At 41.0% G+C, this 27,641-nt stretch overlaps 1 protein-coding gene across 7 annotated transcripts in view; it reads left to right on the top strand.

Moving 5' to 3' along the window:
- The window catches only part of BRD8 (bromodomain containing 8), a 42,229-nt gene extending 14,898 nt beyond the window's left edge, over positions 1-27,331 (top strand). For 2 of the 7 annotated variants that reach the window (XM_066272578.1, XM_066272576.1), the window contains 14 exons: positions 416-634; positions 1,040-1,184; positions 2,265-2,474; positions 2,893-3,173; positions 3,494-3,946; positions 4,246-4,339; positions 4,537-4,583; positions 5,351-5,562; positions 5,917-6,009; positions 6,203-6,271; positions 7,255-7,432; positions 8,872-8,976; positions 9,442-9,486; positions 11,537-11,911. In XM_066272578.1, the coding sequence (XP_066128675.1) occupies positions 416-634; positions 1,040-1,184; positions 2,265-2,474; positions 2,893-3,173; positions 3,494-3,946; positions 4,246-4,339; positions 4,537-4,583; positions 5,351-5,562; positions 5,917-6,009; positions 6,203-6,271; positions 7,255-7,432; positions 8,872-8,976; positions 9,442-9,486; positions 11,537-11,596 (2,211 nt within the window). In that variant the 3' untranslated portion in view covers positions 11,597-11,911. Of the gene's footprint in view, positions 1-415; positions 635-1,039; positions 1,185-2,264; positions 2,475-2,892; positions 3,174-3,493; positions 3,947-4,245; positions 4,340-4,536; positions 4,584-5,350; positions 5,563-5,916; positions 6,010-6,202; positions 6,272-7,254; positions 7,433-8,871; positions 8,977-9,441; positions 9,487-11,536; positions 11,912-15,817; positions 16,097-16,924; positions 17,156-18,735; positions 18,894-22,870; positions 22,961-23,058; positions 23,128-26,565; positions 26,744-27,280 lie in introns of those variants that run through there. The other 5 variants (XM_066272580.1, XM_066272579.1, XM_066272581.1 and 2 more) reach the window with 3 other exon arrangements.
- Positions 27,332-27,641: the final 310 nt, after the last annotated feature.

The raw sequence follows: 27,641 nt of genomic DNA, 5'->3' as shown, positions 1-27,641 counted from the left end.
TCTGAATGCTAAAGACTTAATTTACCTTGTTCTGTGCTCTAAGATAAGGATGAACCTAAAAACATTGAGGCTTTTGACATTTGAAAGATAGGTAAAAGACTGTCAAGGAATTATTCATTAGTGTATTCTATAAAATTCCTGCTGAAACAAGGGACAATTACCTTATAAATATAATATTGGTAGTGGGTAAGGAGTTTATAACAAGTGGGTTGGGTGGAGTGGTTGGCTCATTGTGGGTTTGAGTAGATGTAAGAGAAAAAATGGGGAAGAAAGTTGTGGCTAAGAGCAGGAGGGTAGCGAGTTTCTATGCATTTCACTCAGGACTAATAAAATAATAGACACATTAACCCATCCAGATTAATAGGGAACCTTCAGAGTTTGAGAAGTCAGATAAAGGTTCTCTGTTGTCTCTTAGGTAACCCCTGGGACTTTGCCGAGTACCCCAGTCACCTCGTTTCCTGGGATTCCTGACACCCTTCCTCCAGGCTCTGCACCCTTAGAAGCCCCCATGACCCCAGTAACAGATGATTCACCCCAGAAAAAGATGCTTGGACAGAAAGCAACTCCACCCCCCTCCCCTCTGCTGTCAGAGCTCTTGAAGAAGGGCAGCCTCCTGCCTACTAGCCCCAGACTGGTATGGAGACTTCTGTGGGTGTTTGAGAGCTGTGGTGACTTAGTACTTTGGAAGGGAGTGCCTGGGACTTAAAAATATGACATGGAAAAAAAAAACAGTTCAAAAGAGGAAGCGATCACCTAGTTAAATGTTAATTAAGGGAAAAAAATAAACACAAAACCAACACAGTAAGTTGTTAGTATTCTTGGGTCCTGAGGTATTTGAAACCATAATTACTTTGGTTCTCATCTCCAGAGAACTCTTGTTAAATAAGTTTTGAAAATTAGAATTTCCCTTGGGTCTGAAATTACTCTCTGGATATTAACTTTTAGTTTTATGAAGTTTGGTCAACTGCTGGAACTTTTTTGGGAAGTGGTGGTAAAGGAAAGCTTGAGTGTAGCCTTCACCTCTATTCTTCCCTGGTAGGTCAATGAGAGTGAAATGACTGTGGCTTCTGGCCACCTGAACAGTACAGGTGTCCTCCTGGAGGTAGGCGGGGTCCTTCCCATGATACATGGTGGGGAGATGCAGCAGACACCCAACACTGTTGCAGCCTCCCCTGCTGCCTCAGGTAAGTCACCACTTTTCCATTATCTACCTTTTATTTCAGAGATGTTGAACTTGGTGTTGATGGTCTTTGGTTTCTAGCCTTTGTTACTAAGCAATTTTCAATCCTAGATTAGATCCCAACCTTAGAGCTACTTTATCTGTTAAACCCCGTAGTGCCCCAGATTTTTTTTTTTTTTATTCATTTTAGAGAGGAGAGGGAGAGACAGAGAGAGAGAGAGAGAGAGAGGAGAGACAGAGAGAGATGAGGGGAGGAGCTGGAAGCATCAACTCCCATATGTACCTTGACCAGGCAAGCCCAGGGTTTCGAACCGGCAACCTCAGCATTTCCAAGTGGACGCTTTATCCACTGCACCACCACAGGTCTGCAGTGCCCCAGATTTTAAATCCATTACATCATCAAAATATTGATAGCACTGGATGGCTGCAGCATAGATATTAATGAGAGGAATAGTTAAGAGGAAGTTAATAGCGAAGCTGCTGGGGCTTGCAAATTAGACACCTGAGTTTACAGAGGATGGTGCTGAGATTTAGATCCAGGGAACTGGACTTGAATCTCAGGCCTACCACACTCTGCTTTTGTGACCTTGGCTAGGTAACTTAACTCTTGGGCCTCAGTTTTCTCTTTGCTTAATTGCAGCATATGCACTTCACAAAAATGTAGTGAGAATTAAATGAAATCGAAAAAGTAAGGCAGAAAAAGGCCTTTTATAAAATTCCAGACAAACATTAGATATTGGCATTTGAATGGTGTTGAATGTGGGTTGTTTATGGCACGTTTGACTTTAGCAAAAGTGATATTTATTCATACCAGTTCTTTTGTTGAGCTTAATTTTTTTCTGAGGAAGAAACACCACCCATTTTTCAAATAACATTGTACATTGTAGTGCTTTGGCTCATTCTTAATTTTGCAGAATATCTTAAGGTTACAGAAAGCGAGGGTATAAGTAATGAGCTTATTCAACAGAGGAGTGACTTTCATCCTTGAGACTTAAAATTTTCTTGGTTGAATCTTAAAGTGGCTATTGCTTCTTGTTCACATGCTTCCTTCTTACCTCATTTTGTGTACCTCTTTGTCTGTTAGGTGCTCCCACTCTTTCCCGGCTTTTAGAAGCTGGTCCTACACAGTTTACCACACCTCTTGCTTCCTTCACTACTGTTGCCAGTGAGCCTCCAGTTAAACTTGTGCCACCCCCTGTAGAGTCTGTGTCCCAGGCTACCATTGTCATGATGCCTGCACTGCCAGCACCATCCTCTGCTCCAGCTGTCTCCACTCCTGAGAGTGTAGCTCCAGGTGCGTCCCAGACCCACACCCTGAGCAGCCGCTAAGTCCAAAATTTCATCTTGAGTTTCCATTAGAGAAAGATGATCAAGGGCATCAGCTCCAATTCAAATGCTTCTGTCCTGTTCTCCATGGACATTTACCATCTTTATCCTTAGAAAAACAAGGATATGGCATTTGAATGGTGTTGAATGTGGGTTGGGTGGGCAATTATGTGTTGGGGACTAAAGGTTAGCTAAGTGTATACATAGGAGTGGGCTTGAGAATGTGTTTTTATCTTACTTTCTAGATAAAACTGGGGAGAAGAAAACCCAGGCAGATAGATGCAAGATAACTTTCTCTGAGCTTTAGTGTATGGGTACTTGACATCTATCTATATCCTTGTGTGATCTCCAGGTGGTCACTAGGTTTTTTTCTTCCTGTTATTCAGTGAGTCAACCTGATACCTGTGTTCCCATGGAGGCTGTGGGGGATCCACATACTGTAACTGTTTCTATGGATAGCAGTGAAATCTCCATGATCATCAATTCTATCAAAGAAGAGTGTTTCCGATCAGGGGTAGCAGAGGCTTCTGGAGGATCAAAGCCTCCCAGCGTAGATGGGAAGGAAGATTTAGACCTGGCTGAGAAGATGGATATTGCTGTGTCTTACACTGGTGAAGAGCTGGACTTTGAGACTGTTGGAGATATCATTGCCATCATTGAGGACAAGGTAACTAACTATTCGGCAAATTCCAAAAGAGTCTTTCATGGGTCCTACATAGGCATCTCTCCTCAGCTTCTCACAGTAAAAATTAACAGAAACAAACAACTTTCCTGTTTCTGCCCACCGCCATCTCTAGTCCCAAAGCCTTCTGGTGCTGATGTATTAGTCATCTCCCCAGATATGCCCATGTTACTGGTTTGCACAGGACAGATGCCTGTCCATTGATGGAGAGAGCTGTAGGTTCAGGCCATCTCATTTGGTGCTAAGAGAAATGAGGTAATTGGGCTTTTTTCTGTGACTTTACCAGTCTATGTATCATGGGACAGGTAGATGATCATCCTGAGGTGCTGGATGTGGCAGCAGTGGAAGCGGCACTGTCGTTCTGTGAAGAAAATGATGATCCTCAGTCTCTGCCTGGCCCTTGGGAGCACCCTCTTCAGCAGGAGCGGGACAAGCCAGTACCTCTCTCTGCACCAGAGTTGACAGTCAAGCAAGAGAGGCTGGACTTTGAGGAATCAGAAAACAAAGGAATCCATGAACTGGAGGACATCAGGGTACCCAGTATTGAGATCAAAATGGAACCCACAGAACCAGAGCAAGGCATTTCAGGGGCTGAAATAGTCACAGGAATTGTTCCAGCTACATGTATGGAGCCACCAGAACTCAGTAGTCAGGACTTAGATGAGGAACCCAGAAGTATTGCAGCTGCAGAGATTGCTGAAGCAGATGTTGCTGGTGGGAAAGGCGATGAGACTCCACTTACAACTGTGAAGACAGAGGTATATAAGATCAGGGCCTGGGAGGTTGGATGGAGGGTTATACTTTAGGTGAGAAATGAAAGTTTAGGCCTCTCGGTTTTTGTATTCCTGTGTTCTGATGTGTTTGACGTGTTTAAAGCATGTAGGTGCGATCAGTGGTATACATACATATCGCGTTTCTGTTAAGGTATACGTTAGAATCAAATTACATGGATAGGACTTAGAATTGCTTCTATATTCTTATTAGCATTGAAAAATAAAATTGTGTAAGCTGTAGTGTTATGCCAGTACTTAGGGTGTTTATTCTTTTTGGTCTTCAGGCATCCCCCGAAAGCATGTTGTCTCCATCACATGGCTCAAATCCTATTGAAGATCCTTTAGAAGCAGAGACTCAGCACAAATTTGAAATGTCAGGTAAATAAGGCCAGGAAGTCTGTATTCTTTAACTAACTTGAAATCAGCTGTTTTGGCTTCTGAGGGATTATGGGTTGTGGGCAAGTAGAGGAGGTAGAATAGGTCAGCATGGAAAGGAGAGCTGCAGGGGATTATTGTCCACAGGAAGGGGAAGGTTAAGGTGAAAAATCTTCAGGTAGTCTTTTTCTCCTCTGCAGACTCATTGAAAGAAGAATCAGGGACTATTTTTGGAAGCCAGATAAAGGTATTTCACACTTTTCTTTTCCTCTTGGTGTGTGAGTAGATTTCCCTGTAGCACTACCTTTTGAATGAACATCAGTATACTTGCATCTTTATTCTCTGATATGAGACTGGTTAAGGAGCTGCCTGGGGAAAAGCTGCAGTGGACAGTTAGGTGTAGTGGTGGTACTTGGCAACATGTGCTTCCCATCTGAAGGAGTTGGTGAATATCACACAGATCTTTCTTTGCATATAATGCACAAAGTTTTGATATATCCAGAGTGATTTTAAATGAATAGAGATACCAGAGCCAGGAAGAACATATAAGAAATCAGATTATTAGTTACACTATCCAGAGAAAATCATCCACAGTTTTCTTTTTAGAATACCTAAAGTAGTAGTAACAAAAAGACTTATTAAATAAGTGATGTGATAAGTGATGTGTCTCCATCTGATGAGACACAACATAAAAATTAGTTTTGATAACTTTGTATCCAGGGTCAGAGCTCAAGAGCAAGGGAAAAGATGGAACACCTCTTAGTTTAGTCTTAAGTAAGTAGCTTTTTTTGTTTCTGCCTTTTAAAAAGATCCTGGGTCTTATTCTTTGTCCAGGTTCTAAATGACTTGGCCAGTGTAAGTAGATGGTATTATAAGTGATAGAGAGAGCTCAGTCAGGAAACAATGTGAGGTCATTTTCTAGAACTGATCTAACCCAAAAGGCAGATCATACTTAATGACATTTTTCTGGAAAACTTTGCTTGCTTTTGTTAACTGGAGCACACTGTGTCTAAGGATGCCCCAGGTGAAGATGAGGAGGAAGACGGAGTCAGTGAAGCAGCTAGCCTAGAGGAGGCTAAGGAAGATCAAGGAGAAGGCTATTTGTCAGAAATGGATAATGAACCCCCTGTGAGCGAGAGTGATGATGGCTTTAGTATACACAATGCTACGCTGCAGTCCCACACACTGGCGGACTCCATCCCCAGCAGCCCTGCTTCTTCACAGTTGTGAGTATCTGAGATTCTTTCTTTGAGGTCAAGGCAGTGAATGTGAGAAGTAGAGGATCTTTTTTTTTTTTTTTTAATCTTAACTTTTTCATCTTCCTTTTCTTGGCCTGAACAAATATAGGCATACCTTGTAGGCAAACTGCAGTTTTGGTTCTAGGCCACCACAATAAACAGTACCACAATAAAGCAAGTCATAATCTTTTTGTTGGTAGAGGGTTTGTAAAAAATAACATCTGTGAAGATCAGTAAAGCAAAGCTCAATAAAACAAGATATGCCTGTAGTTGACAAGAAGTAATTAGGACTTTTATTTTTACTTACGCCTAGTAGAAACGTCTGTGTTTCTTTTATTTTAGCTCTGTCTGTAGTGAGGATCAGGAAGCTATTCAGGCACAGAAAATCTGGAAGAAAGCCATCATGCTTGTATGGAGAGCTGCAGCTAATCATAGGTGAGTGGGGCTTTACCCATTTGGAACATCATCTCCTGCTCCTTTTCATTGTTGGTGACTAGAAAAAAGTTTGAGTAGGCTTATTCAGGATTGGAGGCATTGGCTCTTACCACTTTCAGCTATTTAGGTCAAGTTCCCTCATTTGCGCTACTGAAGGATAAGCCAGTAATTGGACCTTATTCTCTTTGGACAGGTATGCTAATGTCTTTCTGCAGCCTGTTACAGATGATATAGCACCTGGCTACCACAGCATCGTGCAGAGGTAAGCCATAACTCATTCAGCATACTGACTTCTCTGGATTGTGAATTGTCTGGCCTTGGTGGATTTTTTGCTTTAGACCAGGAGTAGTCAACCTTTTTATGCCTACCACCCACTTTTGTATCTCTGTTAGTAGTAAAATTTTCTAACCGCCCACCAGTTCCACAGTAATGGTGATTTATAAAGTAGGGAAGTAACTTTACTTTATAAAATTTATAAAGCAGAGTTACAGCAAGTTAAAGCATATAATAATAATTACTTACCAAGTATTTTATGTCGGATTTTCGCTAAGTTTGGCAGAATAAACCTTTATAAAACAACTTACTATAGTTAAATCTTATTTATACTTTGGTTGCTCCACTACCGCCCACCATGAAAGCTGGAATGCCTACTAAGTGGGCAGTAGGGACCAGGTTGACTACCACTGCTTTAGACAGTAAATTTAAAGCAAATGTGGGGTTTTGGGGTTTTTTGGTGTTTTTTTTTTTGTTTTGTTTTGTTTTTATTTTTTACAGAGACAGAGTCAGAGAGAGGGATAGATAGGGACAGACAGACAGGAACAGAGAGAGATGAGAAGCATCAATCATTAGTTTTTTGTTGCGGCACCTTAGTTCATTGATTGCTTTCTCATATGTGCCTTGACCGCGGGCCTTCAGCAGGCCGAGTAACCCCTTGCTCGAACCAGCGACCTTGGGTCCAAGCTGGTGAGCTTAAACAGATGAGCCCACACTCAAGCTGCTGACCTCGGGGTCTCGAACCTGGGTCCTCCGCATTCCATTCCAATGCTCTATCCACTGTGCCACCACCTCATCAGGCAAAGCAAATGTTTTTGATATGAGTAAAGATTACCAACTGCTAAACTGATTATTTCAGTGCCTGGATCACCAGTGATAGTCTTAACAGAATTAACATGCTTAATATATTCAGGGATCCAGTTGAGTTCTCTTTCCCTCTCTGCTGTCATTTACCCCTGTTCTTTTTTTCAGGCCAATGGATTTGTCAACTATTAAGAAAAACATTGAAAATGGACTGATTCGCAGCACAGCTGAATTTCAGCGTGACATTATGTTGATGTTCCAGAATGCTGTAATGTATAATAGCTCAGATCATGATGTCTATCACATGGCAGTAGAAATGCAGCGAGATGTCCTGGAGCAGATCCAGGTACTTTTGAGGATCCTCAGTGTTTTAGCTGGGATGAAATGAAAATACTCAAGGAACTGATTCATATTGATGTCAGGAAAGGGTGCTGTGGATTTCCTTGGAATAGCCACCAGGGACACAGGAACATAAAATGTTGTTCTTGACGGATTCATGTTAGTTTGTTCATGTTGCTTTGGTAAATGAGTTGTGAGAGAACAGTCTTATCTTTCTTGGGCAAATTTCCAAAAGTTTAAAATAATTTTTAAAAAATTTCTTTATTGATTTTAGAAAGAGAAAGAAACATCGATTTGTTATTCCCTTATTCCTTTGTTGATTCTTGTATGTGCTCTGACTGGGGATTGAACCCGCAACCTTGGTGAATTGGGACGACGCTCTAACCAACTGAACTACCTGGCCAGGGCTTTCCTGTAGTTTTTAATAAAATTTTTATAAAACAATGTGTATGTATGTATGTGTATGTGTGTGTATATATTATATAGTCATTGATTGGTGAGAGAAGGGGAGATATTGAGACATGCGCTCTGACTGGGATCTACCCAGCAACCTCATCATGGGCCTATGTTAAGTACTGAGCTATTTTTAGTGCCTGAACCCCCACTCCAAGGGAGCTATCTTCAGTATTTGGGTCCATAGTTGGACCAGTTGAGCCACTGGCTGCAGGAAAGGGAGAGAAGGGGGAGTGGGAGTGGGGGAGAAGCAGATGGTTGCTTCTCCTGTGTGCTCTGACCGTAAATTGAACCCAGGACGTCCATATGCTGGCTGACGCTCTACCCACTGAACCACCAGCCAAGGCCAGTGTATATATTTTTTTACATTAAGCATATACATAATAGACAGTTTCTTCTCCCTTTTTTTCCATCACAGATCCTATTTCTGTCCTATAGTTAGTTATATTGCCAGGCACCCTTTGATGAGCTTCAAGGGCAGAGTCTGCCAAATTACTTAATGGTTTTTAGTTCATCTAGTTTTATTCTTTTTCTCATTCTTAGAGCGTAGAGATTTTGATCCTTTATTGCAGAAAGAAAAAAGTTAGAGCCTGGCCTGTGGTGAGACAGTGGATAAAGTGTCAACCTGGAATGCTGAGGTCACCAGTTCGAAGCCCTGGGCTTGACTGGTTAAGGCACATACGACAAACAATCAATGAACAACTAAAGTGAAGCAACAATGAGTTGATGATTCTTGTTCCCCCACCTTTTTCTCCTTTCTCTGTAAAATCAATAAATAAAATCTTTTAAAAAATCATTTGGCATTTTCAGATTCTTGAGAATGCACGACGAAAATTAAAATTTAGTATGCTAAACTTCTAAGCAGTCAAGACATCCCTGAATGCTGATTGCATAAGGGGACTATACCAAGTCCTATATACAAAGCCTAAGGTGTCTTAATTCTTTTCTACTGGATCGGGTCTCTAGGGCCAACTGTGTTTCTTCTCCCTACAGCAATTCCTGGCCACACAGTTGATTATGCAAACATCTGAGTCTGGGATCAGTGCTAAAAGTCTTCGAGGGAGAGATTCTACCCGCAAACAGGATGCTTCAGAGAAGGTGAGGAGACCAAGAAAGAGCTTCTTTGCCATTGTTCCAGTGCTAGAAGTCTGAAGCATCCGAAGAACCTTATGTAACTCCTTGGTGTTGCTGGGATTTTGTGCTCTAGTGGTGTACATATAAATCTTAGAACGGTGGTTGTTTGCTCTCATCCAAACAGAAGAAACCTGCTATGACTGGAAGGCCCAGTCACGTGGGAGAAATTGTGAGCTGAATGAGCAAATTACTAATTTGAGAGAGTGCTTGCAAGGCGGGGAAATGACTTAGCTTGCAGCAATTGGGGAACCATCAGTTCCAGTTCCAGAGGCAAAATGGCCAGAATGCTTTTGGATCTCTTTCTTCTTGTTCTTGAGTTTTTAAATTTTGTCTTTGTGTGCGTGGTGCTTGTGTCTCTGTCCTGAGGTTGGGTGCTTATGGCTGAGAGTTTCTGTGGAACCTGATCAGTGTTTGTTTGTCCTCTAACAGGACAGTGTCCCCATGGGCTCTCCTGCCTTCCTTCTCTCTCTCTTTGTAAGTATTGAATGGCTGCAGGGGGTGGTGTTGCCACAGAGATTCTCTGCTCCCGCTGGGGGTGGGTGACAGAGGGAAATCCAACATGCAAACTGTAGCAATGTCTTGAACTTCTGTTCATTCAGGTCATTGAATAAGCAACTGTCTATTCATTCCTGTCTTTCTGCATGTGTATGTGTGTGTGTTCTGGGTAGAGAGTTTTTATAAGTTCACTGGACTGAAATGAGATACTGGTAAGGATCTAGGATGCACCCGTTCCTCATTACTTGACTCCACCTTTTGCTAATTCTTTTCTTACAAATAGAAGATTATGCAGACGGCAGCTGCTAACTGGCTTTTTAAAAGTGTTCCTCATACTGGATACTCAGTACATAGTTTTGTTTTCCCCTAAAATTTGCAAGACTGATGTCTGATAACAAACATTCAGTAACATTTACGAATAAGCTCTCAGTAACACTGACAACTACGGACAGTAGTAGCTGGTGGAATTAGAACTTTCAAAAAACAAGTCTAAAAACTTTTTATTTCCTGCATGAATTGTATGACCCTCTGACTGTTATTCATTATCAGGCACTGAGACATGATATAATGGAAAGGGCATTAGGCTAGAAAGAAAACCACATGGTTTTAAATTGACTGGATTATTTCTTGGAGCATTGTTTCCTCATCGGTGTAATAGAGTTAACATAATGAGGTGCCTGTCCAGCCTATCTCACAGGGATGTTGTGAGGATAAAATGAGGTAATAGGTTTGGAACTGGCTTGAAAAAAATTCAAGTGTCCTGACTGGGTAGCTGAGTTAGGTAGAGCGTTGTCTCCATATGCCAAGGTTGTGGATTCGATTCCCGGTCAGGGCACCAAAAAGAAAAAAAATTATTAAAGTGTTAAACAAACGCAAGATGGTATTTTTATTTTACTGTTGCCTCAAAGGCAACTGGTGTTCGTGAGTTTTGAAAATTTTAGAGTCTTTGCATGTTAGAAATGTAAAAATAGCCTGGCCCAGCAAAATTGTTCACTAGTTCATCTTGCCTACAAGCCTCAGCATATACCACAGACAGAACACTATAATCTCCGTTCTTTTTTATTGGCCTGCAACAGTGACTCTGGATCCCCAAGCAATTGACTGGCTGTTACAAGGCTGGTTAATAGGATCTTATATCTATTGAAGACAGCCAAGTATTGCACAAGAGGAAGGATCTGGGCTGCAGGGAGAGAGCAGCAGATGGAAAGAAGCCTTCTGATTGTCCTGATCTCATGGAAAACAACTGTCAGGAGGTGCTAGGGAACTAGTGCCAGGGTCAGTCTGCAGGAAAGGCCTTTCTTATAGGGACCAACAAACAGCTGGACAGGTATGTTAGCCAAGAATCTCACTATCCACTGCCCTTTCTGACTCCCACCTTTCTTTTACTCTTCCTATTTCTTTGCACATAATTTGGGGGCTGGGTGGGATGACTAATAGTCATTCTGTGGGACCCCAGGTGAACAAACTCCAGCTATCTCTGGTAATCAGGAGCAAAATACTCTGTATAGTATATTCCAGGGGTCGGGAACCTATGGCTCGCAAGCCAGATGTCGCTCTTTTGATGGCTGCATCTGGCTCGCAGACAAATCTTTAATTTAAAAAAAAAAAAGTTAAAAATATAAAACATTCTCATATATTACAATCCATTCATTTCCTACCACTCATGTTCATGGTTGCGGTTGGCTAGAGCCAGTCACAGTTGTCCTCTGGGACAACACCAAATTTTTATTGGATAATATGTAACGTACACGGGTTGTTGTATGGCTCTCATGGAATTACATTTTAAAATATGTGGCGTTCATGGCTCTCTCAGCCAGAAAGGTTCCCGACCCCTGGTATATTCTCTCACAAACCACTACCAGGTGATTTTTACCACACTCCGTGGGAAGACAGATATATGCCCTTCATTTCCTGGATTTTTCTGATGATTCCCTTCTCCCCCAAGAAACTGAATCCCCAGCATTCTTGTTGTACCTCCTCTTTTGACCAACTCATTCATGCTCCCTTTCTTTGTCTGCCTGTCATTTAGGACGGTGGCACCAGGGGGCGCCGCTGTGCCATTGAAGCAGATATGAAGATGAAAAAGTGAATTGTCCGAGGACCCTCACTGAGCTGAACCTGAAAAGTAAACCAGATAGAGCTTGGGCTGGTAGGCCCAGTTCCAGAAGTGAGAGTTACAGAAGAGGAGGTGCCTGGGCCATGTGATATGAGCTGGGAATATCTCAAGAGGGTTGGAGTAACAGAATTGCCTGTTTTAGGGCAAAAATCATGGACTGTGTTAATGTCCTAATGTGTAACTAGCAGATTGTAGCTAATTTGTACTGTCTTGTGAAGTGTACAGACTTTTTAAAATATATATGTCTGTGAAGTGTGTGTGTATACAATAAACTCAAAGAAAACTCAAGTGTTTGGTGTACTCTGTGTGTGTATGAAACCTGTGATTTCTTCTTCATGATAACCTTCGTCATTGGTTAGAGAGGGAAAGTGGTCTAACAGAGCGAATTATTCCACTACAGCTCAGAGAAGGTAAAGAACCAAGGCTTAATTTATAATGTTTTAAAGTATTGCATTGTGCAATAAGGACTTTCTTCAACTTTTCTGTAATATTTGGAAAAATGGGTTGTCAAAGTTTTGTTCATGGCATTGCCCTAATTTTAGAGCATTTTTACATAGGTGGCACTGACCTTTATTTCAGACATTTGTACTTAATAACTGTCTTTGTGGATGGTATCTAGGAAATACTACTGTTATCTGTTTTTATGTGTAGTATCCTTATGTGTTTAAGAATTTGTAACATTGTTTGAAGGCTTAACTCATTTTAAGAGTTATCAAATGTATCACCCGCATTTATTTTATTTTATTTTATTTTTTAAATTGAGAGGCAGGGAGGCAGAGACAGACTCCCAAATGCACCCTGACTGGTGTCCTACCCTGACCCAGCAAGCCCACTAGGGGGTAATGCTCTGCCCATCTGGGGCCTTCGTTCTGTTCTGTTGCTCTTTTTTTGTATTTTTCAGAAGTAAGAAGTGAGGGACAACAAACGACTCCTGCGTGCACCCAACCAGGATCCACCTGGCATGCCTACCAGGGGGCGATGCTCGCTGCTAGTGCTTGAGGGGGAGGCCATGGAGCCATCTTCAGCGCCCAGGCCAACTTTGCTCTGATGGAGCCTTGGCTGAGGGAGGAGAAGAGAGATGAAGGGTGGAGAAGCAGATGGGCGCTTCTCCTGTGTGCCCTGGCTGGGAATCAAACCAGGGACTTCCACACGCCAGGCCGATGCTCTACCGCTGAGCCAACCAGCCAGGGCTGTTCTGTTGCTCTTAACAGCTATTTTAGCTCCTGAGGCAAGGCCATAGAGCACGGGTCCCCAAACTGCGGTCCCCTGAGGCCATTTATCCGGCCCCTGCCGTACTTCCGGAAGGGGCACCTTTTTCATTGGTGGTCAGTGAGAGGAGCATAGTTCCCATTGAAATACTGGTCAGTTTGTTGATTTAAATTTACTTGTTCTTTGCCTGACCTGTGGTGGCGCAGTGGATAAAGCGTTGACCTGGAAATGCTGAGGTCGCCGGTTCGAAACCCTGGGCTTGCCTGGTCAAGGCACATATGGGAGTTGATGCTTCCAGCTCCTCCCTTCTCTCTCTCTCTCTCTCTCTCTCTCTCCTCTCTAAAATGAATAAATTAAATAAAATAAAATAAAAACAAAAAAACAAAAAATCAATCATTGCTTTGACTAAAGCCAGTTGCAGGTGCAAAGAAACTTCCTTTATAGTTTAATACAAAAAAAAAAAAATTTACTTGTTCTTTATTTTAAATATTGTATTTGTTCCTGTTTTGTTTTTTTTACTTTAAAATAAGATATTTGCAGTGTTCATAGTTTTTTTTATAGTCCGGCCCTCCAACGGTCTGAGGGACAGTGAACTGGCCCCCTGTGTAAAAAGTTTGGGGACCCCTGCCATAGAGCCATTCTCAGTGCCAGAGGCCAAATTGCTTGAACCATTCGAGCCATGACTGTGGAAGGGGAAAAGAGAGAAGGGGGGAAGGGTGGAGAAGCAGATCGAACCCGGGACTTCCACATGCCAGGCTGACACTCTACCACTGAGCCAACCGGCCAGGGCCTTCACCTGAGTTTATTCCAACTTCCCTTAGTAATAAAAGTTAACTTACTGGAAAGAACTAATTATCAGTCTTTTATTATAAAGAGATGGAGATTAATAGGCTATTGTCTAGTACTTTGTTGAAAAAGATGGATTTAAGAAAGATAATTAGAAGTCAGATCTTTATGGTTTGAATAAAACTTGGTAAAGCTTGTTAGGAAGCTAACTAACAAAGTAAAAGAATGCAGTCTTTATGAGGTGGTAAAAAGGAATTTAATCAGTAGTATATCCCCAAAGTAATGCACAAGCATATATGTGATATAGTCAGTAAAACCCTCAAAGTTGGAAGTTTGTGGGCAAGGAGGTCCGTTAAAGGGACATAGATTTTGGGTTAGTAGAGAAGGTAAATGAGCTTAGCAGTCCAAGTTGAAGGGGTAGGTATCTATGATGGGGGCAATAAGGGGACATGTAATTAGGACAGGGATTATACTAAGGAATAATGAAGTACATGTACCAAGCCAGGGGAACAAAGTAGGGCTCAATTTATAGAGGACTTTTGAGGGCTGGATTGCGAACTTTATATTGAGAGGAAAGCTGTTTTAAAGCCTTGAACAAGAAGACTGTTGTAAACAGATTGGATTTAAGAGAAACTGACCAGGGGCTATAGCATTTATTCAGGAACAAAGGATGATCATTGAGAAAAGTTGAGGAAAATTGGGAAGTGTTCTTGCTTACCAAATAGAAGAGTCAAAATGGGATCAAGAAAATAGTGTTAAGCCTGACCAGGCGGTTGCACAGTGGATAGAGCATCAGACTGGGATGCAGAGGACCCAGATTTGAAACCCTAAGGTCACTGGCTTGAGCGTGGGATCATAGACATGACCCCATGGTCGCTGGCTTGAGTCCAAAGGTCACGGGCTTGAACCCCAAGGTCACTGGTTTGAGCCCAAAGTTGCTGGCTTGAGCAAGGGGTCACTCGCTCTGCTGTAGCCCCCCAGTCAAGGCACATATGAGAAAAATCAATGAACAACTAAGGAGACTAAGGAGCCACAATGAAGAATTGATGTTTCTCATCTCTCTCTTCCTGTCTCCCTGTCCTTATCTGTCTGTCCCTTTCTCTGTCTCCGTCACAAAAAAAGAAAAAGGTGTTGATGGGGATAAGGAAATTGGGAAGAGCAAATGATTTTGGAGATAATAAGGAAGATAAGTGATTTTAGTTTTTGAAATGTTGAGTTGAAGCAGATGGTAGGACACCAAGAGGAACTAACCTTTGGGTAGCTGGAGCAATGAGACGAATGCATATAAGAGGTAAAGAGGGAGAGATTTGGCAGCCAACTGAAAAGAGATCAAAATTGAAACCTCAAAAATAAAAAGTTGAAGCCTCAACATATATCTGTTTTTTCAAAAGGAAAGTATGAATGAGGATGCAGAGGACCAGGCAAGAAGGTAGATGACAAGGATTATGGAAAGCTGTAAAGGGAGGGGACAAAAGGGGAAGAAAACCCAGATAGCGTGCGGTAATGAAAGCAATGTCTCTTTAAAACTTGATGTTGCAGTTCTCATATGAGAAGTGAGAGTTGGATATGACCAGAATACCACCAGTAATCTTAAAATAGGTTTTGAAGATGTAATGGTTGATAAGGTTAATGTCTATACACTGAGGAAAATACCACTGTCCTTCAAATTTGATTTTAAGGGCAGTTGATTTTAAGGGTGATTTGGGATAGAGGAATTCTGTTCAGCTAATTATGGTCCAGTTCTCTTTTCTTAATTTTTTTAAAAATAATTTTTAATTATAGTTTACATTCAGTATTATTCTGTATTAGTTCCAGATTAGACAATCATACACTTGACGTGTTCTCCCTGACATTTATAGTACCCACCTGGCACCATATAGTTATTACCATAACATTGACTATGTTTCCTATGCTGTACTTATGTTCCAGTTCTTTCTCTTTTGGAATATAAGGAAGAACAAGAAAAAATACTTATTGGGTAATGTCTTTATTATACTCTTTAACATGGGGCTTTATCTTATGCCCAATGACAAATCATTTTTCCTCCTGCTGTCTGACTTCAGCTAGCTTTTACTGTTTCTAATGATGAGTAGAAAGAAATATCTGAGTGCTTATCTTTCTACTGAACTTGAGAGATGGAAATACCTTAGGAATACTGACCTGAGTGAATTTAATGCATTTTTTTCTGTGTATTTACAGATGGGACGTGAGTGGGTTTGGTTGAATTCTGAACAAGACTATCCCAATGACTCTGAGTTGAGCAACGACTGCAGGTCCCTCTACAGCTCGTGGGACTCCAGTCTGGATCTGGATGTGGGAAGCTGGAGGGAAACTGAGGAGCCAGGGACTGAGGAACTAGTGGAAAGCAGCCCAGGGACAGAAACTAGTGAGCTGCTTACAGGGGACGGAGGCAGTGAGGAATCTCAGGAAGAGGCAGAGCAAGTCAGACACCAGAGCCTCCTCCGCTTTCTCTCTGAGGTAATGGGGAGTCATTATCTCCAAAGTTGGAAGAGTCTCAACTCTGTAAGAGAATGCTACCTGTACATATTTTTACCACTCTTAATATTTACGAAAATACAAGCTCCACAGTGGCAGGGACTAAGTTCATCGCTGTGTCTTCAGCACTTGGTGCCAACACAAAATATGGTTCAAATGTATACTTTTTGATTGAATATTCTAAAACCCCAGTTATTAAGACCCTGAGTCAAAGAAAATGAAATTTCTATATGCAGGACTGCCCTATTATAAGAGTATCTTTGCAATACATTGTTTCAGTCATGAGAGGAGATACTTGCCCATACTCTCCTTGAAGTTTATAATGTCATGACTTTAAGGCAGTATTTTACAGTGTTCTTATTACCCTGATTAAGGGCTGAGGACCAGAAATAAACAGAATTGGACAGGATTTATATTTATGAAGCAACTATGCACTTTCACGTTCAGGAGAAACTAGGTCAAGTGCAGCAAGAATCCAGTTCAAGTGTTGCCACTTATGTCTGCAGCAGACAAAATTTTCAGCTAGTCAATCCCAATTGATCAGAGTTGACAACTTGAGTTGAAAATTTAGCACATAAAGCTTCTTCAAGAGGCAAGAACAATATGTATCTTGTTTACTATTAGGTCCCTAGCAACTAGTACAGTGCCTGTGTGTATAAGATATTTAATAAATTTTAAACAAAGGAATTATTCACCTATTTGCCATCTCAGGCTTAGTCAGTGGCACTATAATCATGTGGTTTATTGATTGATACATAAATGATTTCCAGTTGGTGTTCCTATGCATCTAACAATAGACTATGATTGCAGGTAGCTTATTTAATGGAGCCATTGTGCATTAGCAACAAAGATTCAAGTGAAGGCTGCTGCCCTTCATCTGATACCAGACAACAAGCAGAAAGGGAAATTGAAGCTACTGAAAGAGAAAGGGAACCCTGCAGAGAGCTTGAGAACTCACTGGGAGAAAATGGAAGGCCAGAGGTGGCTCCAGCTCCCTCAGATATTTGTGCAGTTCAGGGACTACCCACAGAGAGTGAGGAGGTAAGTGAATAACATCAACCAGTTTTCTGATTGGTCCTCTGCACATGGAAGCAGAGCAGAGTAGTTAGAGCACATACGCTAACTCCAGAGAGTTTAAGTACTTGGGTCCAAATCCTGCTTTTTATTTTTATTTATTTTTTAAAAGATTTTATTTATTGACCTGGAATGCTGATGTTGCCAGTTTGAAACCCTGGGTTTGCCTGGTCAAGGCACATATGGGATTTGATGCTTCCTGCTTCTCCCCTCTTCTCTCTCTCTAAAAAAAAAAAAAAAAAAAAAAAAAATTATTTATTGCTTGACCTGTGGTGGTACGGTGGATCAAGTGTCAACCTGGAACACTGAGGTTGTCGGTTCGAAACCCTGGGCTTGCCTGGTCAAGGCACATATGGGAGTTGATGCTTCTTGCTCCTCCCCCCTTCTCTCTCTCTCTCTCTCTCTCTTTTTCCTCTGTCTAAAAATGAATAAAAATAAAAATAAAATATTTTTTAAAAGGATTTTTAAAATTGATTTTATAGATGGGGGGGTGCAGGGAAACAAGAAGTATCAACTTACAGTTGCTTCACTTTTAGTTGTTCTAAATACTTGGTTTCTTGTCATATGTTCCTTGACCAGGGAGGCCCAGGGTTTTGAACCAGAGACCTCAGTGTTCCAGGTAGTTTCTTGAATGGCATACTCCACACTCCTATGTTAGAATTTAGGTTAAAGATGAAATCTTTAGTAGAAAGTGATAGGTAGTAGTAATTAAGTTTGCTTGGCCATATAGTTTAAGGGGAGTTAAAAAGCTGTGCCACCACAGGTCAGGCAACCAAATCCTGGTTTTAGTACCAATTAGCTGTGTGAACTTAGGCATGTTAGTGAACATTTTATTTTATTTTTTAAACTTTTCCATTGATTTGGGAAAGAGTGAAAGGGAGGGGGGAGAGAGAGAGAGAGAAGGCAGAGAGAGAAAAAAGAAAAGAATTAAATTGTTCCATTTAGTTGTGCACTTAGCGGTAGCTTCTCATATGTGCCCTAACTGGGATTGAACCCGTGACCTCAGTGCACAGGGACAATACTCTATCCACTAAGCCACCTGGGCCGGGCTGGCATGTTAGTGAACATTTTAGAACCTCAGTTTTTTCTGCTGTAAATAGAAATAGTTTTCTACCTAATAGTTTTCCTGTGAGGTTTAAATGAAAATTCATGTAAAGCACTTAGCATGGGGCCTAGCTCAGAGTAAGCAATCAGTAAAATTTAGAAGGCCATTATCATTAATATTATCTGATCAGCTAGATTAGTTAGCTCCAGGACCACAAAAAATAATGAAAATTTTAAAAGAATACAGCATCCATCTAGAATTGAGAATATTGCTTTTTCATTTTTTCCTTGGGGGACAAAGTCAAAGTTCTCCAACAAGATTGTTAACAAGAATTCATTGACTTAAGGCTAGTTAAGTCATATTTCTCTAATTTCTTTTAAAGCTTTATATAATTGGCCTCTTCTTCCCTTAAGATCACCTTTCATTTACTCTATGCATGTAAAATTACCTTGCAGATAGTAAATCTCTTTCTAAAGTTTCCTTTGTTTCCTGGCATTCCCAGGGAGAGGTTCAGCAAGAATCCAAAGAGGAGGACCAGGGTGAAGGGTATGTGTCAGAGATGGAAGACCAGCCCTCTTCAGGTGACTGTGATGATGGTTCTAGTATTCAGGAGGCTCCTCTGGTAGATATCCTTTTCAACCATGCTACTTCCTCAAAGCTGTAAGTACAGATATTTATACAAGGTTGTTAAGATTTATACTTTTACTTCTGTTTATACCTATTTGAATTTGTTAGCATGAACATGGAATACTTTGGTTTTTATTTTTATTTTTTTAGCGAGAGAGACAAAGACAGAGGCAGAGACAGGAAGAGAGAGAGATGAGAACCCTCAACTCATAGTTGCTGCTCCTTAGTTGTTCATTGATTACTTCTCATACGTGCCTTGACCAGGGGACTCCAGTCAAGCCAGTGACCCCTTGCTCAAGCCAGTGACCTTGGGCTTTGAACCAGTGACCTTTGGGCTCAAGCCAATGACCTTGGGGTCATGTCTATGATCCCACACTCAAGTATGACCCCATGCTCAAACTGATGAACCTGCACTCAAGCTGGATGAACCCATGCTCAAGCCAGTGACCTTGGGGCTTCGAACCTGGGTCCTCCACGTCCCAGTCTGATGCTCTATCCACTGTGCCACCACCTGCTCAGGCTGTATTAACTTTTTATAAGTAATTATGGGGCAAAGGGGTACATATTAGCCCTAGCCTGTGATGACACAGTGGATAGAACATCAACCTGGAATACTGTATCCAACGGTTTGAAACCCTGGGCTTGCCTGGTCAAGGCACATACAGCAAGCAAGCAATGAACAACTAAATTGAAGCAACAATGAATTGATACTTCTCGTCCTTACCACCACCTCTTCTCTCTGTAAAATCAATAAATAAAATTTAAAAAAATATATGAAAGGGCACATTTTAGAATCTTTTTTTTTTTTTTTTTTTTTTTTTTTTAGTAAAGTGAATTTCTTTCTAAATCAGAAAAACAAAGTTATTTCTATTATTTCTAGACCTGGCCTTTTCTCTATCTGTTGAGAGAAAATAGCATGGAGTGTTTTTTTGGTATTTTTCTTTTTTTCCACTATATCCCAGATTTACCCACATATCTGTGGAAAGGCAAACCAATAATTATTCTAGCCTTTTAAAATTTAAGGTATACAACTGAACCATACATATATCTTCTAAATAGCAGATTTCAAATTTTTGTTAATACAAGTAGAATACAGCTTAAAATCTAAGTTGTTGAAGAATTACTTTATTTGCTTTTCTGTAACTCCCTGTGTAAATATGTGCAGATGGCATATGATGACTGTCTAAAAAACAGGAGATCTCTAATCTGGGACATTTTATCTCATGACATTTCAGTTTCTTTTTTTTTTTTTCTGAAGCTGGAAATGGGGAGAGACAGTCAGACAGACTCCCGCATGCGCCCGACCGGGATCCACCCGGCACGCCCACCAGGGACAACGCTCTGCCCACCAGGAGGCGATGCTCTGCCCCTCCGGGGCTTCGCTCTGCTGCGACCAGAGCCACTCTAGCGCCTGGGGGAGAGGCCAAGGAGCCATCCCCAGCGCTCAGGCCATCTTTGCTCCAATGGAGCCTTGGCTGCGGGAGGGGAAGAGAGAGACAGAGAGGAAGGAGGGGGAGGGTGGAGAAGCAAATGGGCGCCTCTCCTATGTGCCCTGGCCGGGAATCAACCCAGGTCCCCCGCACGCCAGGCTGACGCTCTCCCGCTGAGCCAACTGGCCAGGGCCATTTCAGTTTCTTGAATGGCATACTCCACACTCATGTTAGAATTTAGGTTAAAGATGAAATCTTTAGTAGAAAGTGATAGGTAGTAGTAATTAAGTTTGCTTGGCGAGATAGTTTAAGGGGAGTTAAAAAGCTGAGATCTTGTGCTGCCACTGGGAAGCTTACACATACTTTGAAGGATAGACATTCTCTAGGCTCCTGTTTTCTGGCTTCACCTGTAATCTGTATTGACTCTTAGGTATAAAGAGAAGTAGAGCCTTTGGACCCTCCCAGTCTGGGGCTCCTTCCCACCCCCACACTTTTACTGTGGTTGCTAGGCATGCATTTCCAGATAGGTGAATATGAAAATAAACAATATTTTTTTCTTTTGAGAGAGAGAAAGAGAGCCAGAAGGGCAGAGAGAGAGAGAGGGAGGAGAGAGATGAGAAGCATCAACTTGTAGTTGCTTCACTTTATTTATTTATTTTTTAAGTTGATTTTTTATTTTATTTATTCATTTTTAGAGAGGAGAGAGAGAGGGAGAGAGAGAGACAGAGAGGGAGAGAGAAGAGAGAGAGAGAGATAGAGAGAGAGAAGGGGGTAGGAGCTGGAAGCATCATCTCCCATATGTGCCTTGACCAGGCAAGCCCAGGGTTTTGAACCGGCGACCTCAGCATTTCCAGGTCGACGCTTTATCCACTGCACCAGCACAGGTCAGGCTGTAGTTGCTTCCCTTTAGTTGTTCATTGATTGCTTCTCATATGTGCCTTGAACAGAGGACTGAAGCTGAATCAGTGACTCCTTGCTCAAGCCAGTGACCTTGGGCTGAAGCCAGTGACCATGGGATCATTTCGATGATCCTGTGCTCTAGCTGGTGATCACGCACTCAAGCCAGTGATCCTGTACTTGAGCTAATGAGCCTACACTCAAGCTGGCAACCTCAGGGTTTCAAACTGGGGGCCTCAGAGTTCTGGGTTGATGCTTCATCCACTGTGCCATCACCAGTTAGGCAACGGGGTTGTTTCTTAAAATATTGCAAAGGTGAGTGATTTTGCTGTTACAGAACCTAGTACAATACCTTTCATATAATGGAAACTTACTAAATATCTGTTGTGTGGATATGTGAACAAAACTGCTCTAGTACCAAGGAGTTATTATTCTGATCAAAACAAAGGAAGCCCTGGCCAAGTAGCCAGTTGATTAGAGCATTGTCCTGCTACACCAAAGTTGTGGGTTTGATCCCTAGTCAGGGCACATGTGAGAACTAACCAATAAATACATAAATAAAGTGAAACAACAAATGCTGTTTTTATCTCTCTTTCCCTTCCACTCTCTCTAAAATCAATTAATAAATTTTTTTTTAATTTTAAAAATTTTAGAAACAAGAGAGAGTTTATTGTTTACAGGGCTTTAAATACTTTATTCTGATGGGGTCCTATGTTTAAATGTAAGGTGATTTTTGTGGTATATAATTTAAATGCAGGTTTGATATTATATCATGAAAATGAATAGTTATGTGAAGCTGCTCAAATTACAGAAAGATAAAATATGTGAGTTTTGCTCAAATTGATGCCTACAACATGGTACATGAAGCAAAATGAGGATGTGAAAACTTAGGTGTGCAGAAAACTCATTTAGAGAAAATAATACAGTGGATAAAGTGGGAAGTATAGCATGATGTTTAACTTTGGAGTAAACAGAAAACTTGCCAACAGGGAAAATTATATAAAAAAAAAAAAACATTTGTACAGTTGTACCTCTGAAGGAAAACTAAATAAATTATACAGTTTAGTCCAGAGAAGGAATGGCCATGAGAATAAATGAATTTTTCTTAGGTATTTTAAAGATTACTATATAGAAGAGAGCAAAAAGGAAAAATATTTAAATTGTGTAGCAATCAGATGAAACAAACAGGAGAATTCTTTGGGATGTAAAACCAAATATTTACTTCTGTGGAGACATAGGAGAGATACTTATCAATCTGGCATATTTCCACGTAAAAACAGGACCAGATTCATTTATCACATACTTAATTGAGCATCTACTATGTGCCAGGCACTTGGGAAACATCAGTGAACAAGATTACTTTCACAGACCAGTTTTTTAGAGTTACAAGTGTTAAAGAGCAAATCAGCAAGAGATCAAAAGGCACAGACAATTGTAGATGTATCTTATAATACTTTTATAAGAATGTAACCACTTCATTGGGTAATAGTGATTAGTAAAGAATATTTATAGAGTTTGAGGTCTCTTACCAAAGTATTAAATAAGTTTTTATCCTTAGGGTGTTACATTCTTCAGATATTAACTAGAAACACTATGTCTTGAGAAAACCCCATTACCACTTAAGGGAGACAGAATGCTATTGGTGAAGTTACTGTTTCTTTTTTGTCCTTTTTTATCCCATAGGTCTGATTTAAACCAGAGTGACCCTGTTCAGGATCACTTACTATTTAAGAAGACTATCCTGCAAGTCTGGAAGATGATTGCCAGTCACAGGTAGGTGTCCAAGCCTCTCTTAGTGTTCATAGCCTCTCTTTTCATTTAGGGTGACTTTCTACAATTTCTTCATCCTTTCTGAATTTGTCCCCTACCAGGTTCAGCAGTCCATTTCTGAAGCCTGTGTCGGAAAAGCAGGCCCCAGGATACAAAGATGTGGTGAAAAGGTCAGTGGAAAAGGGGTCAAGAAAGGTTGGTTGCTTTTATATCTGTCTTTTCATACTTTATTTCCCATCTATTAGATTATTTATTTCATTTATAGTATTTACAAACTCAAGATATACTTTACAGCTGAACAAATTTGTAAAGTTATGGCGAGCTCAGTCTTTATTTGAGAAGGAATGAAAGGAATAAAAGGATAAAATAGGAAATGTTAACTTTTAGGTATTATGATCTTACATTATCCTTCAGTAGTTTTTGAAATTGTTCTTTTGGAGCAAAACTTTAAAAGGAACATTGAACACTGTATTCATTCTGATAATTATAGAAATGCTAATGCAAAGGCGATAATCCAAATGATGTTACAAACTTTGATTGAAATCCTGGCTAGATAGCTCATTTGGTTAGAGCTATCTAACCATTGTCCGGAAGTGCAAAGGCTGCTTGTTTAATCTCTGATCAGTGCATGTACAGGAACAGATCAATATTCCTGTCTCTCTCTCTCTCTCTCTCTCTCTCTCTCTCTCCCTCTCCATCCCTCTCCCTTCCCCTCTCTCTAAAAAAATTAGTTAAGAAGTTAAAAAAAGAAAAAAACTTTGATTGCAGTATTTTGGATTTATATATATTTTAATAGCATGCGTCATCTAAAATGCTTGTCATAAACCAATGTGTTAATAGAGTGTAAAAGTTCATGCCTGGCCTGACCGGGCAGTGACACAGTGGATGGGGTGTCGGCTTGGAACACTGAGGTCGCCGGTTCAAAACCCTAGGCCTGCCCAGTCAAGGCATATATGACAAGCGATCAATGAAAACTAAAGCGAGGCAACTGTGAGTTGATAACTTCTTGTTCCTCCGTGTTTTCTCTCCACTCTCTATAAAATCAATAAATAAAAATAAAGCCTGACCAGACAGTGGCACAGTGGATAGAGTGTCAGCCTGGGATGCTGAGGACCCAGGTTCAAACCCCAAGTTGCCGCTTGAGCACAGGCTCATCTTGCTTGAGTACAGTCTCACCAACTACCAGCTTGAGTACAGGGTGCCGGCTTGAGTGTGGGATAATAGACATGATCCCATGGTCACTGGCTTGGGCCCAAAGGTTGCTGTCTTGAGCAAGGGGTCACTAGCTTGTCTGGAGCTCCCCCTACCACCACCACCAGCAAGGTACATAAGAGAAAGCAATCAATTAACAACTAAGGTGCTGCAACTATGAGTTGATGCTTCTCATCTCTCTCCCTTCCTGTCTGTGTGTCTCTCTCTTGATTAAAAAAGTAATAATAATAAAAATAAATAAATATCCAAATCTTAAAAAAAAAATTCAGGAAAGGCCTGACCTGTGGTGGCGCAGTAAATAGAGCATCAACCAGGAATGCTGTGGTCACCAATTTGAAACCCTGGGCTTGCCTGGTCAAGGCCTATATGAGATGCAACTACTATGGGTTGATGCTTCCCATTTCTCCATCCTCCCCTTTCTCTTTCTCTAAAAAAATTAATGAATAAAAATATTTTTTAAAAATCAGAAAAAAGTGTCTGATGGCACAGTGGATAAAGCATTGACCTGGAATGCTGAAGTCACCAGTTCGAAACCTTGGGCTTGCCTGGTCAAGGCACATATGGGAAGCAGTTACTGAGAGTTGATGCTTCCCACTTCTCTCTTGTTTTTTTTTTTTCCTCTCTCTCTCTAAAAAAAGAAAAATCAGAAAAAAGCCTGATTGGTGGTGGCACAGTGGATAAAGCATCAACCTGGGACACTGAGGTCCCAGGTTTGAAACACTGAAGTCACTGGCTTGAGCATGAGCTCATCCGGCTTGAGCACAGGGTCACCAGCTTGAGCATGGGATCATAGACATGATCCTATGGCCACTGGCTTGAATTCAAAGGTCACTGGCTTGAGCCCAAAATCGCTGGCTTGAGCAAGGGGTCACTGTCTCAGTTGGAGCCTCCCCACCCCCATCCAGGCACATATGAAAAGCAATCAATGAACCACTAAAGTGCCACAACTACAAGTTGATGCTTCTCATCTCTCTCCCTTCCTGTCTCTCTCTCCCTCACTAAAAATAAAAATAAATAAATAACTATTTTAAAACATAGGAAAAAGGACCTTTGGAGACAGCTTCCTTCATTTTCTATATAAGGAAACTAAGGCTCAGAAATGATCTCGACTTGCCTGTGTTCACCAGTGAACAGCAGAGCTTGAACTTAACCTCAGATTGTTACCTCTCACTTCAGTCCTCTTTCTACACTGCTGTGCCTTCTCTTATAAACCCACACTCTGTGTCTCATTAATAATTTATTTGTCGCCTGATCAGGTAGTTACACAATGGATAGAGTGTCAGACTGGGACACGGAAGACCTAGGTTTTAAACCCTAAGGTTGCCAGCTTGAGCCATGGGCTCATCTGGTTTAAGGAAGGCTCACCAGCTTGAGCCCAAGGTTGCTGGCTTGAGCAAGGGGTCACTCACTCTGCTGTAGCCCCTCCACCCCCAGTCAAGGAATATGAGAAAGCAATCAATGAGCAACTAAGGAGCTGCAACAAATACTTTATGCTTCTCATCTCTCTTTCTTCCTGTCTGTCTGTCCCTATCTGTCCCTCTATCTTTTTCTGTCTCTGTCTCTGTCACAAAAAATAAGTAAATAAACAAATAAACAAATAAATAAATAATTTATTTGTCTTAACAGTTACTTGATCCTCACTCTTTTCATCTCCATGAAAGGAGAAATAAATTCTTAGCTTTTGATTATGCAGTAATAGAAGTAGATTAAATATCTAATATATGATTACACATTGTAAACAATCAGTCAATAACTACCATATGACAAACTAATCATTGGAGCTCTTTACAACTTTAGTATCTAGGGCCAGCACTCCTTCTACAGTAGCAGAGTATAGTGGCTGTGATTTCAGCAACAGAGGAAGGAGAGAGAGAGACAGAAACATCGAGCTGTTCCTGTATGTGCCCTTGATCGGCAATTGAACTGGCAACCTCTGCACTTCAGGCCAATGCGCTAACCAACCAAGCTATCCGGTCAGGGTGGGCCTGTGGGTTCTTAAGTCAGGCTGCCTCTGAACTGGAATCCAAGCTATGTGACTTTGAGCAAATACTTAACCTTTTCAGATCTCAGTTTTCTTGGTGTTAAATAAAAAAAAAAATAATAATAATAATAAATCAGTTTTCTTGGTGCCAATTGATAATAATAATGATACTTACCTTATAAGTTTATTGGGAGATTTAACTGGTTTAATATAGAAAGTACCTTACATAGCCCTTGGCTTATTTTCAGTAGTAGCAGCCAAATGTTAACTGCTGTTTTTATTTTACTTTCTGATGGAGGACTGTTATCTTTGCTACTATTTTCATTAAGAACTGGGTCTCCAAGAGAGCACATTATGTTACCATAAGTTCCACATGAGGGTTAGATTTCCTCTGGTTTCTCTTGGCCACCTATAGACCCATGGACTTAACTACCCTGAAAAGGAATCTGTCTAAGGGACGGATACGCACCATGGCACAGTTCCAGCGGGACCTGATGCTGATGTTCCAGAATGCTGTGATGTACAATGACTCTGATCATCATGTATACCATATGGCTGTGGAGATGCAGCGAGAAGTCCTGGAGCAGATTCAGGTACTATATAGAAAGAGTTGTAAGAAAAAGGAGTATAATCTCTGGAATCTGATTTTAGAAAGTCTGTGAGAATAAGGGAGATGTTGAAGTGTTTCCAGAGTTTATGTTTATGGGTGATTCAAGGATTAACATTTTACCTGCTGATTTGGAAAACCTTGAGCCTCAGTAGGATCAGTTTTAATAGTGAAGTAAAGTAGTCTAGGAAGGCAGACAGCACTGAAGAGCTCTCAAGAGAGCTGCAATGGTAATGGGAGCTCCTGCTTCCAGAGCCTCAAACCAGAGGGCTAAACATGCAAACCAGAGACTGAGTCACTGTGCATTTTAATGTTAATATTAATAGATGTTCACACTATCCCATCTGTAGGGAATAAGGTATAGTAGCCAGAAAAAGACATTCGAGGGTTTCTTTTCTGGGTAACATAATATTTTAAAGAAAAAAGGGTAGTTAAATCTCATTGTAAGAAAAAATAAAAATGCATTCAAACCTCTGTGGCTTTTAAGATTCACAGTTTGCTATCTGGTGGCTTGATCCTGTAGGTGCTGAGTATTTGGTTAGACCAAAGAAGAAACTTAAATAGTCTGGAATGAGAACCAGCCAACCTGTTTTGTTAACCAGGACCTTGATGAAAAACCTGTTTTTGTTAATCGGGAGCTGCTGCCTTGACTTGTTCTGAAATTTGGACCTCTCATTGAGACTCTTACCCATAGAAGATCCCACTACTTTTTACCACTTCTCTCTTGTCTTTTTAAATATAAACAACAACAACAACAACAAAAACCTTAAATCACAAACAACGAGTTAAAGGTGCCCGTGGACCTAATAGAAAGAAAAGGGGGAAAACTGAGATTTGGGGTAATGTCATAAATGTTGCCCATATCTTTGCTCCATAGGCTTAAT

Source organism: Saccopteryx bilineata, chromosome 4, assembly GCF_036850765.1.
Source record: "Saccopteryx bilineata isolate mSacBil1 chromosome 4, mSacBil1_pri_phased_curated, whole genome shotgun sequence".
Classification (NCBI taxonomy): Eukaryota; Metazoa; Chordata; class Mammalia; order Chiroptera; family Emballonuridae; genus Saccopteryx; species Saccopteryx bilineata.
Note: the sequence above shows the minus strand (reverse complement) of the source record. Positions and strands in the feature narration are given on the sequence as shown.